Genomic DNA, 14,378 nt, shown 5'->3' on the forward strand with positions numbered 1-14,378 from the left:
CTTTTCTCAAACTCCCCAGACATGTTAGATGGACATGCAGGTTTGTGAGAACAACACACTTTCTCTCTCATGTCCAAACAAGTAAAAAAAAATAAATAAAAATGTGTGAGCAATATCAACACAGAGTGTGACTGCCCTTAAAACAATCAAGTCTCTGAAGAAGTGACTTAAGAAGAGTGTTTCTGCTCTTCAGCAGCATGGAGTGAGCTGCCTGCTGTGGCTACAGATAAAGCAATATAAATGATAATGTAAGTCACACCAGTGTAACTGAGCATCCGTCTGTATCTGAGACCTCACACTAACCTGGTTTATTGAGTTCCAGCAAAATATGAACTATACTTCAGTTATATAATTATATATTTCTTAAAAACGACAAAATGAAATTCATTTATTTTTAGAGAAACACACTGCAAATTATATATATATATATATATCAGACTTTTATTTCATTATTTGGTGATTTTTATTATTTATTTATTTATTTATTTTTCAAAAAAGACTCCAAGTCCAAAGACAAAGACGCTAGGACATTGCATTGAAAATGAATTGATATTTCTAAATTGTCTGGTGTGTGTGTGTGTGTGTGTGAGCGAGCGAGCGAGAGAGAGAGAGAGAGAGAGAGAGAGAGTGATTGTGCCATACCGTCAGACATGTATTCAGCACCACCTCGCGGTTTTACACCTTTTGCACAGTTCTACATAATATATAATGTCGTTATAAATTGTTCATAAATTGATAATAATCTAATACCAAAAATTGTGAAATGCTTTTATATTCAAAGTCTTAACAATATATAGTTCAACGGCCCAACATTTATATAATTTTAAATGTTATAAAGTTGTTGTCCCTTTCGTGGCACCGTAGCTGATGTTGATCACATGACCACCATATGACAAGCATGGGCCACTACCCTTTCCTCGGCTCTATATTATCTTTCTTTAGCTACCCGTTTTCGTGAACATCCCACCTCCTTCTCAGGGATTCGCGAACCTTAGCGGATCGAACACTATAAACCAATCGGAAACGAAATCGGAGACCGTATTAACTAATCATACACAGAAGGCGGGGTTTTTCCTCAATACAGGTAGGGGGAAAATAACTCTCAATCTGACCCAGTTGGAGTTACCTTGTTACAAACTGTCAGATTATTTACAGTCTAGAATATCAATTGAAGGACCTTGAGATTTGTTTCGGTAAGATTTTCGTTCACTCACGCTCGTTTGTGTTAGGTGGGTTTATTATTCTGTTTTACAGTTAGCAGCTGGCTCAGAATAGCGCTAGCTTTGTTGTCGACTTTCATTGTAACGGTTATCAGACACAATACGAGTCCCAGTCTGATCAAATGGTTTACTTTATGTAGCTTAAACAGGCTTCAGCCTTCATTTTGAGTTAACTAAATAACATAAATAAGATTTTAATTATCTCCAACCTAACTGGTTTTAATCCTTTGCACGCTAAAGACATTTAGCTAGCTAGCTAGCTAGTCTTGGGAAGCTCTATATAAAGGAACAGAGAAGCTATTATTGTCATTTCAACCGCATGTAGCTGTTTTTTAGCGCAAGAAACCACCGAAAGTCTTAAATCTGGTCAAATAAAATCATGAAAATGTCTACAGGTTTAAATGGACTAGCATAGTTAAGCCCTTGTGTGTTAAAAACAATCAATAATAAGAGTTTATAAAACGTTTAGTTTCTGGCATCTATTATTTAATGATACATTTCTTAAAGGTGATTATTTGTGTGGTGTCTGGAGCAACAGAACCACCGGTGTTTAGAAGAAAAACGAACAAAACATTGTGACGCTGGAGCTGAATGCTTTCTAGCCCAGTCTGTAGAGACCCGAGTCAAACCGTATGTACAGAGGGGTGGAGCTTACGTTGATCCTGAAGATTTTATGTGGGCGGAGTTAACTTTGCGCTTTGCTTTGTTATGATGAGGTTAGTGTTAATGAGGAGGATTTGTTTGGTCAGTCATCTTTTTATTCCTTTTTATTCCTAATCCTTTGGAGTAGAACCTAAAAGTATATAGGCTTGTTATTATACAAAACTCCAATTACCAATTATACAAAAGAATATATGACAGATTTAGATTTGAATTTTAGAATAATACATTGTCTGAAGAGACATTTTGTTGTTTCTGTGATCATGAAAAAATGACCAAGTTAGTAATAAGGCCATGACTTTTTGTGGTTACTAAATTCTTGACTGCAACATACAAATCTGTATTTCTCTCATCCACGTTTAGATTCTCTGTGCAAAGCTTTCTCATCCCATGATCTTTGCTCATACAACGATGGAGAGGCTGTGGATTACTCAGGTGTGGCACGATCTACTAAGGGCGTCTTCTCCGTTATAATCCACCCGCAAGTCTGTTTTGACTTCCACCCCTCTCATGGCCTCCAGTTACGCTGCTCAGTTGGACGGCTCGGCCGAAGTGAAGGAGGGCTTCCTTTGCCCGCTGTGTCTGAAAGACCTGCAGTCCTTCTACCAGCTGCAGGATCACTACGAAGAAGCACATTCTGGAGACAACCGCCATGTCAGCGGCCAAATCAAGAGTGAGTGCTGACTAAATGGCGGCTATTTAAAGCATAGATGTAGGGTTACATTCTTACAAAACAGATTTGGTCACTTTCTAGGTTAACTAGAGATTGTGGAGAGAATCACTAATCACTTCTTTCTAGGTCTTTACAGAGTTTTTGTGTTATTGTGGTCAAATGTACCGGATTCCTCTTTAAAACTCTTTCCAGTGAAGACTGAATGTGCATTGTGACATCACATGTGTCATTTTGAAGCTTTTCCTAATATCACTTGATTTTGTGTTAACACTACGATCACAAAATCCCAGAGGGACTGATTCCTCATGCTTTCTTTGTTTTTTCTAACTTCATCCCTACTCAAATTTAAATTTTTCCCTATCGCTGGTGGTGATACATTGTTTCTTAGGCCTGGTTCAGAAAGCAATGAAAGCCAAAGACAAACTCTTGAAACGAGATGGAGATGAGAGGAATGAGAGCAGCTATGAGTCCTTTTACTATGGAGGTGTGGATCCCTACATGTGGGAGCCTCAGGAACTGGGTGAGTCTTTTGTGCCTTCGACCCATATGGACGTGTGTTTTTATTAGGACGAAACACAGGCACTGAGTACGCACTCTGACTAGAGCAACAACTAATGACAATTATTTAATTATTTTTACAATTATTTTTATACTTAGTTTTGCTCCAAACATTGGGTTGTATCCTAAGATCTGTCTGAGGAGTTAGTTGATTATGTTTGTTTTACCAGGAGCCACTCGGAGTCACCTGGGACTTTTTAAGAAACACAGAGCTGCTAGAATTGATCATTATGTCATTGAGGTTAACAAGCGCATCATCCGCCTGGAGAAGGTTTGGGCTTAGTGTTGTGCATGCACTTAATTTTATCGCCTATATAAAAATCGATTTTGTAATTCTATATTGTTAATAACATTAAGGTCCACCACGATTTGACTTATCTTTTAAAAAAACAAAAAAATTAAGCATATATAAATGATTATTTCTTGTTTGCTTTTTTCTTTCCTTTTTTCAGCTTATTTCCTTTGATAGAACCAATATGGATGGTGGTAAGATAAGAGGTAGGTGAGGGACAAGAACTGAACCTCGACGATGTTTCCGCTGTCATGAGCTTCATATGCTGATATAACCAAAACACTATCTGTTTATTTGTGTAGCACTAGAGAAGTCGGTTGTGCCATGGGTGAACGATCAGGACGTACCATTCTGCCCTGATTGTGGGGACAGATTCAACATCAGAAACCGACGTCATCACTGCCGGCTCTGTGGTTCCATCATGTGCAGAAAGTGCATGGAATTTGTGCCTCTCCCTCTGGCGTGTAGGTTTTCACACACACACACACACACACACACACCTTTTCTATAATTAATTATTAACAATTGAAATATAATGATTTATTAAGTATTCCTCTTGTATTATAACCTTTAGGTTTGACTTAATTACAATCCACTTTTGCACATTGCTTTCAGATAAGTTAACGAGTGGCACGCGAGAAGCCCTGTGCGTGCCTGGCAGCCCCAGGCAGGGTGCGTCCCCTGGTGGAGGAGGCCCCACGGTGCAGCAAACCTCACGGCGTGGCTCAATCACCAGCCTCTCATCAGTGAGTTCTGTGCTGGAGGAGAAAGACGAGGACAGAATTCGTTGTTGCCGTCACTGCATGGATGCTCTGCTGCGTTACCAGCACAAACTGGAGGAGAAGGACCACGTGCCAGACATCGTCAAACTCTATGAAGTAATTTATTTTTAAATATAAAGAAACAATCTATTATTTATTTATTTATTTTTTTTTTACTCCTTGAGCCTATCCCTCATTCCCACCTATGTTCATGAAGCTCCGCCCCACGATCTTCAGTAGCTTAAAGAGTAGCGTCTCTGTAGCATGATTGGTGGTCGTCACATCCAAACACAACCAACGTCAGTAAAAGACATAATAGTGCTGATTCCATGACTCATTTTTAAGATTGTCATTTTATAAATTTTTAAATGTTGTACCTTTAAATCTTTAAATACTGAACACCCTTAAAGGTAGGGTCTCAGATTTTTGAGAAATGCTTCAGAAAACTAAGTCGGGCCCGAAAACTAAACAAAAATCAAAACAAACGTGTAGCCAATGAGCAGTAAGGGGGCGGGTCTTGTCAATATGGGCGGAGACTGTGTTCAGTGTGCATGTGTGACATTAGAAGAAAGGCTTACGATAAGGCAAGAAGTAGGACCCGTGTTAATACAGGACCAGCTTTCCATCGCTGGAGAGAACTGTAGGAGCGGGAAATTGGCCGCATATTCACAGATTGGAGTTTCCCGAGTCAATAACTCCTGAGCTAAACACTGTTACTACACAAATAATACCTCTTTTCTATCGTAGTAATGTAGAGACGCAGCTACAACTGCGTTTTGCTAGTAACAGCGTTTAGCTCAGGAGTTATTGACTCAGGAAACTCCAATCTGTGAATATGTGGCCAACTTTACTTAAGACGCCGAGGGGCTTTTTTCCTTCTTGATAGGTGAGTAACGTTGGTTTTGCTTTGTTTCACAGAACTAATATATGCCGTCCTTTGCATGATTATGCTTGTGTGTCATTTTTGCTTGTTTGTTTATCTGCAATCGTATTGTTCTTCCCTTCAGCTATGATAAAGACACATTTCTTTCCATTAGTTGCCTGGGTTACGTATGTATGTGTGGGCGGAGTTATCAATACAGGGGTGGGACCCATTTGGGTTAGGGGCGTGTTTGTTTTGGTGATTTCAAATGTCGACATTGGCTTTCAAAAATCGGAGACCCTACCTTTAAATACACATATACATATCGTCGCTGTCAGGAGGAATCCTTGTATCTCCAAAACCGTTATTTTTCAGGAAATTATAAAAATGCCGTATCTTATCTGCAGTGCACAGGGTTTAGTCCGCGTTGCAGTGGATTGTCTTGCGCTAAATTCCTGTCCTCAGACGAGCACCAGAACTAGTGGGGGTCAAGATTTTTTTTTCTTTGAGCCCAGTGTTTTGAAGACATTTACCTCAGAAGACATGTTGATTCGTTGCGACTCTTCTTGAGGAGAAATATGCCGCGAATCTCTCCCGCGGAGTGAGGAAGAGGTGGACAGTTGAAGTGTCCAATGGAGTTATGAGATTTGCGTTCAAGCTATTTTCAAGACTTTAGATTGGTTAATAACTTGTAAAAATAACAGACCCACGTGAGGACTGACCAATAGCATCGATATGTGAAAAAATATGAAATTGACCAAATTTGGACATACGAGGTTTCCGCCCGACAGCGACGATATGTACTGTTTGTGACTAGACCTTTTCAAATACACTACACATAACTTTTTTTTTTAACTTTTTTACACATAGCTAGTGTTTAAATTTTCTCAGCAGGATTACTTTGTTCGCTCTGAGACTGTCGATATTAGTGTGTTTCTGTCGCTGTCGCTGTCTCTAAGCCGTATTCTTTGTGCATCTGTATAGAGGTTGAGGATGTGCATGGAGAAAGTGGACGAGAGGGCGCCAGAGTACATTCGCATGGCCGAGTCGCTCAAGTAAGACCTCTGATGTTTGATGTAACTGGAATACTGTGTATTTTTAAACTGAGGGTGTAGTCAACGATTTGTACCATGCATGAGCAGATTTAACTCCCAAAATCAGAGTTAGATACGGATCAGTAGGTTTGTTCCTGTTATAGTCAAAATAAAAAAAAAATGACGTTACAAGGCAACCAAGCCTACTGTTAGTAGCTCTCCTTACATAAGGCAGCACCTGATCCCTAGTGTGAATGTGAACCTGATGATTGATTGATTCTTTGGGTCTGTTTTTTTTAAAATATATATATATATATATATATAGTCATTCAATCGCAGATAATTTTTGTTTCAACTTTTTACTGACATGGAGTCAGACAAAGTTTGCACTTGTTTTTCACAATTTCTGGTCAGCATGGTTTATCTTGTTGAACATGACTCCTCTGTCTTTCCCAGTGCTGGCGAGACCACCTATAACCTAGAAACTGCTGCTGGTCTTCGGATGGAGGTGCAGAAATACTATGAGCACATCGATGCTCTCAGGTATGGTTTGGTTTTCGTGTACAGAAACAAATTTAGGTTTCATTTAGGTCAGTGTAATTTCTTCAGTGTATGTCATTTATCTATATATAGAATGTGTGTGTGTGTGTGTGTGTGTGTTTTAGTAAGAAGATTCTAACACTTGGACTAAAAGACGAAATGCCACCCCATCCAAAAGCAGTCCAGCTGCAGAAGATGGTGCGCTACTCAGCGACACTGTTTGTGCAGGTGACACAAAAACACACAGTCTGCATTATCCATCTAATTTGTTTAGTATTATAAATTATCAAAAGTATGTGGACACCTGACCGGTTACACCCATGTGTGCTCGTTTTAACCTCCACTCTAGCGGAAGGCTTTCACTATTTTGTGGAGTTTGTCTGGGGGATTTGTGTTCAGTCGGCTACAAGAGCAATAGTTACTCAGTCATGGGTGTTGTGTGAGGATGTCTGGTGTGCAGTCAGTGTTTCAGTTCATCCTAAAGGTGTTCCGTGGGGATGAGTCAGTCAGGGATTCAGTTCGTGCGGTCCTGTCTTGGCAAACCATAAGCCTGCTTTGTGCACAGGGGAATTATTGCGCTTGAACATGTTTAGACCTCTTAGTTTCAGTAAAGGGAAATGTTAAAGCTGCAGCATTAAAAAAAAAAAAAACATTCTAGACCAGGGGTGGTGGGGTTTGGATGGAGGATGTGAGGAGATCCAGCTGTGGAGGCTGAGGGAAAGGTCTGTGAAAAGTCACAATCTTAACCATGAATCTACTCCATGTCTAATCAGCAGTCCAGCTGTGATTACTATAAACCACAAATTCCTTCACTTTTTCCTATCAGCGGTTAATTAGTTATATCATGTCGCTGGTAGATGGTGCCATTAGGTGAGTACTTTATATACGCTCTGGCAAAATAACATTTTTCTGTACAGTTTTCTGCTTTTGACTTCGTTGCAACAATTTGGAGAAGATCCACATGTAGGTGTAATGGTCAGATGCCCAGATAAGTCTGATCATATTTACGTGAATCTTTCTATCACTCTTTGTACAGGAGAAGTTGTTGGGCCTGATGTCTCTTCCTACGAAAGAGAAATACGAGGAGCTGAAAGAGAAAAGAAAAGAGGAACAGGAAAAGAAGCTCCAACAGGAGAGACAGGTGAGGAGATGAGAAGATCACTCTGTACTGTTTAAAGTCAAGGCATTATGTATTAGTTTGATTTTTAAAGTAGACACTGTTAGATTTTCCTTGAACTCACCAACCAATGTGCTAGAATGCTTCTAATGCGGAAAATAAAAATAAGCTGGACTGAGATCAGGGGAAAAGTGTTTAGTGAAGATATTCATGTAGCATAACAGTCTTCTGGAACTTAACCCGGTTAAGTCTACTGGTAATAAATGGCCGTCAGACAATAGACAGGTAAAGTTAGGATCTCCTACTGGAGAAGCTTTGTCCCCTATGAGATCCCTAAGCAAGGATTTTGCTCAAGGATCTTGCAAATGTAGACATTAAAGCAAAATCATGCAAACTGTAATATTCAAAAGAACTTACAATTTTTTAAAATTACCGCAGAATTTGGCTCGTGTTTTGTGATATCACAACTTCCATTCAACCAAAGCCCTCTTCGATACACGTGTGTCAAACATGACTACAGCTATGAGTGTCATAGAAAGTATTTACATAAGTATCTTCACTGGTAGTCTTAAAAGAAGAACCAGTTGCTTGCAGTTTTACCAAATGTAAAAATAGTTTTCTAAGCAAAAAAAAAGCACAATTTAAGAAAAAAAAGTTGCATCAAAATCAAGCTGTTAACAATCACAAAGAAGCTTTCAGCATGTTAATAGCATCCTCATGTGACTGTTTCTTGCTGTTTCAGTCGTCTCTGGAAGCACAAAAGCGTAGACTGGAAATAGAGAAGAGCCGTGTAACCCACAGTGCAAACGGAGATGCCCCTCGGCCCGCACAAGGCCCTCGCATGACCAAAGGCGGCGGCTGGTTGCCTTCTTCGACTTCTCAATCAGCCAGTGAACTGGACGACCCGCTGCTGCAGCAGATTAACAACATCGAGTCGTTCCTCCAGCAGGCTCGAGCAGCGAATCGCACCGATGAGGCAGCCATGCTGGAAGACAACCTACGGCAGCTTCAGGAGGAGTTTGACGCTCAGCAGATGAGCCAAGCCATCGAGATGTCACAGCGCCAAGCCCAGGAGGAGGACCTACAAAGAAGCCAGATCCTTCATCTCCAGGAGATGGAGCTGGAGAGCAAAACAACCAGATTGGATTCGTCCGGTTTGGGTGATTCAAAGAACATCAAAGAACACATGGGAACGTGGGAGAAAGGAGGCGAGAGTGGATGGGGGGATTTGGAAACAAGTCCTCAAAGCAATGCTTTGTCAATAAACTCATTTCCACGTTTGCCGGGCAATTCACCACCTTTACAACGAGATGAATGCACTACATTTCCACCTGGTGGAGAGGCATCTCTAAATCCGTTTGATGATGATGATGCCACTCCAGTTGAAGACGACTCCTCAAACCCTTTCAGTGAAGAGATCCAGAGAGAGCAGAAGCAGAAAGCTGTCAGAAAACCCAAAGAGTACAACCCTTTCGAGGACGGTCAGGATGAGGAGCAGGACGCAGATGCCAAGAAGAACCCCTTCGAGGACAACGTTGAGCATGAGGACAAAGGTAACCCCTTTAAAGAGACATCTGGCAAGACACCTTCTGCCCCAACCAATCCTTTTGAAGACGATGACGAAGGCCCTGCACTGGAGGACATCATTGAGGAAGAGCTGTTGCTTCAGCAGATCGATAACATCCGTGCGTACATATTTGACGCCAAGCTCAGCGGACGCACAGATGAAGTGGAGCTGCTGTCCCAAAACCTGAGGGAGCTACAGTGCACTTTACAGGAGCAGAAGAGGAAAGTGCACTGAACATTGTCAATTTATGTTTTTTGTTTTTCTTCTCTTGGGATCAGGACACTGGAAGAAAAGATACATTTTACAAGTGTATGTTTTGCCATTTTTTCAGGCTGTTAGAATGCACCTATATGAAGAAAGTTGGACAAAACAAAGACTTACATGGTAATATTTCTACATAGAATATCTAACTTTAGTCATATTTACAAACCCATAGGTCTGTCATTAACATGCTTCTATATATTATATAGGTCATAAAGATGTTTATTTTAGGGCTAAAGTTTATCAAACCTCATTTATCAATCTTTAAGTGAAGCGTGTGGAAATGTTTTCGTTGAACAAACCAAACAAAGCTTTTAGTAAAACAAATTTTCTTCATACTAACCATACTAACCTGCATCATGATAAACATGTGCTGTCCACCTAGAATTGATGAACTGCGTTTACAGCACAGATGAGTTCACTTAGCGACACCCCAAAACTAAAAGCAAAGCACACAGTGTGCTGAAAAAAGCAAAATGACAACTAAACAGCGGGAGAGTAAATAAAACTAAACGCTAAATCTACCAACAATGCAGCGCCGCCACTGCAGTGCACACACTAAGGCCTGATAGATACTCTACGCAAGCCAGTGCATGCAATGGCAAGGTGTCCACTACAGGAAGTGGACTTCTAGACTACGCATGTAGAATTTGTCCAAAATCTGTACTGCGATGCAACTAGCAGCCCTTTTTAAAATCTCAGTTCTGCTGCCAGCTTTGATGCCCTCTCATGGATCAGCTTTCTACACCAGTAAGGCTCCAGAAGAGTTTACTTACTTGTATAGAATATGTAAAGAGCGTCTTTCTTCCACCTTTACAGGGTTTTTGTCATTAAGTGAACAGCTATTCTTATCATCATAATTTATATTTGTATTGAATTGATGTCTTTCGAGTCATTAAATGAAATGACCGATTGTCGATACTGAATCAGCAATGATGCAATTCTAAAGGTTCACATTAATGCGCCTCCTTACACGTAAACCTCCACAAATACGCTCAGGATTTTTATTCATTTTGAACCTCTTGCTTATAGATATGCTACTGCAAAAAACATTGATAAATGAGGCCCGTCGTTTGGTGACATGGAGGAAACTGCTTAGACTTGTGTTAACAACGTGTGAGCCAAACCAACAAAAATGTTTTCTGATATAAAAGTCACCACATGGAACATGAAGCCTGCCCAGGTAAAATAGGTAATATACTTAAAACTACTTTGCAATATGTTCATCATAACACTAAGCATGACAGAAATGTTGGCAAAGAGGTGCACAACATAGTCAGAATATGATCATGACTAGACTTCATTTGACTTAATTACAATCCACTTTTGTAGACTTCACTACATTAGAAGAAATTTGGCGATTCATCCAATAATAGAAACAATCATGAAGACAGCTGATTGGTCAGGATTGATTGATTTGATTGATTGGTTCATTTGTATGGCAGTGCACAGCTGCTACACAAGAGAGAACAAATCTCACCAGTATTATTATTATTGAGAAAAAAAATCTCAATATTAATTACAGGAAAGCATCTTATTACAGAAAAACATTGTGAACTGTGGGTTATATTGTAAAAAGTATAAATATATATCTTCTCATTATAATGTTTTCAATAGGATATTTCTTCAAATTGATGTTTGTTTTCTCAATTTATTTCTAATATTAAAAGATGCTTTTCATGTAATATGAGATGTTTTCTCAGAATAACAAGACACTGATGCTGATTTTTTTTTTCCATCTGTGATGTTAAAAAGATGACCATGCCATGAATAACAAATGACAAACCGGGAATATATACAATTTTCCTGAGTACTGATGGGTGATCAATAGTAGTGTACGATTTTTAAGATAATATTCATGAAAATTTTATTGCAAGGTCTGCGCACCTTGAAGAACCCTTTCATGTCCTGGTGGACCGCCTGCAGATATCGTGTACAGCAGACATGGGAATGAATGTGCTCCACAGGTTTAAGACTTGTATGAATCATCTCAAGGCGTTTGCTGAAATGAGCTTGTCAGCCTTACGTGGTGACATTTTCATTCATTTCTGAGCAGTTTATCAACTCAACATTTTACTTTCCTGGGTAATGCAACTAACTGTCGAATCTGCTTAAATAGCGTCGTACTAGCTTTCTGGCATGGTGTGCTGCACCTTTGAAAGTCTCTTTTTTAATGCCAATGTTGGATGTCTGCTAAAATATTTGAACTACACTTTAGTCACACAATGGATATGTTGAGTAACACTAAACCAGTTCTGCACTGACAGGTCTATCATATACATTTTAGGAGAGAATCACAATACAGTTCATTTAACAGTAGTCACAAGATCGATTTATTTATCATGAATAGCCGGTGTTTCAAGTGAATATGTCTGTGCAGGGCCAAATAAAGAACGTTTTTGTATTTTGCTATGTTGAAGTAGCCATCAATGATGTGCTTGTGACTAATGTCCGTGAAAGGTCTGATAGCACTTGAGTCATAAAGCCTGTTCACATTCAGAATGCAAACACTGCACTAATAAAATGGATCAAATAAAAATACTCCAGTCAAGTGAATCTGTATTGTGGTGTTATTTGTGTATTAATCAAGTCTTGATGAAAAGCAAGTAGTAAGCAAGCAACAGTCCATATTTTATTTTACAAAAAAAAAAAAAAAAAAACAATGGCTGCTTAATATTTTCTCAGTATGAGAAAGCCTAAGAGCATTTCCACACATAGTGACTGCAGTCCATTCAGGCAGAAGAACCTACTGAGGGATAAGTTACTATCCAGTCCTCCTTTATTTTTCTCCTGATGCGGTTTATTCCTCAGAGCCAGCGGCCATTTTGGTCCTGTACTTGCCAGTCATCTCTTTTGGCAAGGGCACACGACCTGGGTGAGGAACCTGACCTTCCACTTCGCTTATACACTCACGCAGGAAGTATTTTTTTGGCCCAAAGTTTGCAGGGTTTGAGGACTCCATCTTGGCTAATGCTTCAGCTTGCAAAACTTTACTGTGAGGAAACACAGGAAGTGATTCAAGAGTGTTAGTGTATTCATCAACTAAAAATTAGGGCTAATGAAGCTCCTTGAGAGCAAGTGGCAAAAATTAGCAAATATGTCTGATCAATGACAAATAAAAACAATACCGGCATTTGAGACATTAAAGACTGCAAAACAACACTTACTCTGACTTGCCCAGGATCTTCTTGACATGCTGGGTTATATCTTTATAGTCCTTTCCTTCTACATCTACCAATACCTGCTCTCCATCATCTACCAAAACATAAAAACATCTTAGGACAGGTGACAAATCACCCAGAGACTTTCCAATGGACCCAATATATTCAACCTTCATGCAGTCTGCTTGTGTGCGAGTTTATTATTGTTATTAGATAAATAATTTATTATTATTACTACTGTTTACACTGAAGTACACTGAAGCCAGTTTCTAACAACTGCATAAGGTGGTGCTTGTGTAGGATTCAGCATGACATTTAGGTTTATTATAGGTATATTAAGTAATATAGTAGACTATACTATAATTAAAAATAAATAAATAAATAAATTATTTATTTACCAAGGTAAAATCGGAGAAAAGGTGACGGGGTCATATTTTTGAACATCATTATTTGAACCCAGGGATTTTTGTACTGGATTTGTGGCACAGAGAAGAACACAAATTTCCTGCAAATGACAATAAACACACAACTTAATAAACAAACTGTTTACATGAACGTTTCCTCAGGATCTTTTAGCATCATTAGAGAACTAGCCTCCTGACTATATTTATTTAGAAATTTCCATAAACACGTTCACAAAAAATTAGCTATTGAGGTTAGCTAAGAGCTAGCAGGCTAACTGGAGCTAGCTAGCAGAGTAATAGGAGGCAGCTAGCAGGCTAACAAGAGCCATAACAGGAGCTAGCTAGCAGGCTAACAGGAGCTAGCTAGCAGGCTAACAAGAGCTAGCTAGCAGGTTAACAGGAGCTAGCTAGCAGGCTAACAAGAGCTAGCTAGCAGGCTAACAAGAGCTAGCTAGCAAGCTAACAAGAGCTAGCTAGCAGGTTAACGGGAGCTAGCTAGCAGGTTAACAGGAGCTAGCTCGCAGGTTAACAAGAGCTAGCTAGCAGGTTAACAAGAGCTAGCTAACAGGTTAACAAGAGCTAGCTAACAGGCTAACAAGAGCTAGCTAACAGGCTAACAAGAGCTAGCTAACAGGCTAACAAGAGCTAGCTAACAGGCTAACAAGAGCTAGCTATCAGGCTAACTGGCGCTAGCTAGCAGGCTAACAGGAGATAACAGGAGCTAGCAGGCTAACAGACTGACCTTGCACCTTCACTCAGTTCTCCACGCGTGTTGTAATTCACGGTCATAATCTTCACTGTGTTTTTGAAGACTACTTCTCCTTTCTGTAGATATTCTAATGTCCTCCGTATCGGGAACCTTCCTTTCATCGGCATGATTAAAAATCTGTTTTAATTGACACGCGAGTCTAAAATATTCTCCTCAGCACCAGCTCATGTTCTTCTTGTTCTGCTCCGTGTTAACTGTATCGAGGACAACAAACTCGCTGCCACCCAGCGGTTTGACGGAGACTTCTGTTACACATCATGGAAATACTCATGGACAAATCACCCAGAGACTTGTCTTTCCAATGAACCTTATATATAATATTCAACCTTCATGCAGTCTGCTTGTGTGAGAGTTTATTATTGTTATTAGATAAATAATTGTTTACTATTATTACTGTTGTTAATTTTTTTGTTAATTCATGAAAATTGTATTACTCATTCTTATTTTCATAAGAGTTACTTCTCGAGTTATGTACTGTGTTGGGCCAAACTTATGTCAA

General features: G+C 39.6%; 2 protein-coding genes across 3 annotated transcripts; one reads left to right on the plus strand and one right to left on the minus strand.

Annotated features, from left to right (window-relative positions):
- Window positions 1-1,068: 1,068 nt before the first annotated feature.
- LOC132853366 (rabenosyn-5) lies at window positions 1,069-12,101 on the plus strand. Of its 2 annotated transcripts, XM_060881048.1 has the most exons (12): window positions 1,069-1,193; window positions 2,244-2,553; window positions 2,942-3,073; window positions 3,282-3,382; window positions 3,564-3,609; window positions 3,706-3,867; window positions 4,019-4,281; window positions 6,011-6,081; window positions 6,517-6,603; window positions 6,726-6,828; window positions 7,637-7,741; window positions 8,460-12,101. In XM_060881048.1, exons 2-12 carry the CDS (start codon window positions 2,391-2,393, stop codon window positions 9,516-9,518), a joined length of 2,292 nt encoding a protein of 763 aa, XP_060737031.1. In that variant the 5' UTR covers window positions 1,069-1,193; window positions 2,244-2,390; the 3' UTR covers window positions 9,519-12,101. The 2 variants fall into 2 exon arrangements, with proteins under 2 accessions (XP_060737031.1, XP_060737033.1); XM_060881050.1 differs by lacking the exons at window positions 1,069-1,193; window positions 3,282-3,382 and having other exon boundaries at window positions 2,415-2,553.
- Window positions 12,102-12,164: 63 nt separating this feature from the next.
- On the minus strand, window positions 12,165-14,085 carry mrps25 (mitochondrial ribosomal protein S25). The gene is made up of 4 exons (XM_060881051.1): window positions 13,853-14,085; window positions 13,105-13,211; window positions 12,713-12,800; window positions 12,165-12,538 (listed from the first exon to the last, which is right to left on the minus strand). Exons 1-4 carry the CDS (start codon window positions 13,984-13,986, stop codon window positions 12,346-12,348), a joined length of 522 nt encoding a protein of 173 aa, XP_060737034.1. The 5' UTR covers window positions 13,987-14,085; the 3' UTR covers window positions 12,165-12,345.
- Window positions 14,086-14,378: the final 293 nt, after the last annotated feature.

This window comes from Tachysurus vachellii, chromosome 11 (genome assembly GCF_030014155.1).
Source record: "Tachysurus vachellii isolate PV-2020 chromosome 11, HZAU_Pvac_v1, whole genome shotgun sequence".
Lineage (NCBI taxonomy): Eukaryota > Metazoa > Chordata > Actinopteri > Siluriformes > Bagridae > Tachysurus > Tachysurus vachellii.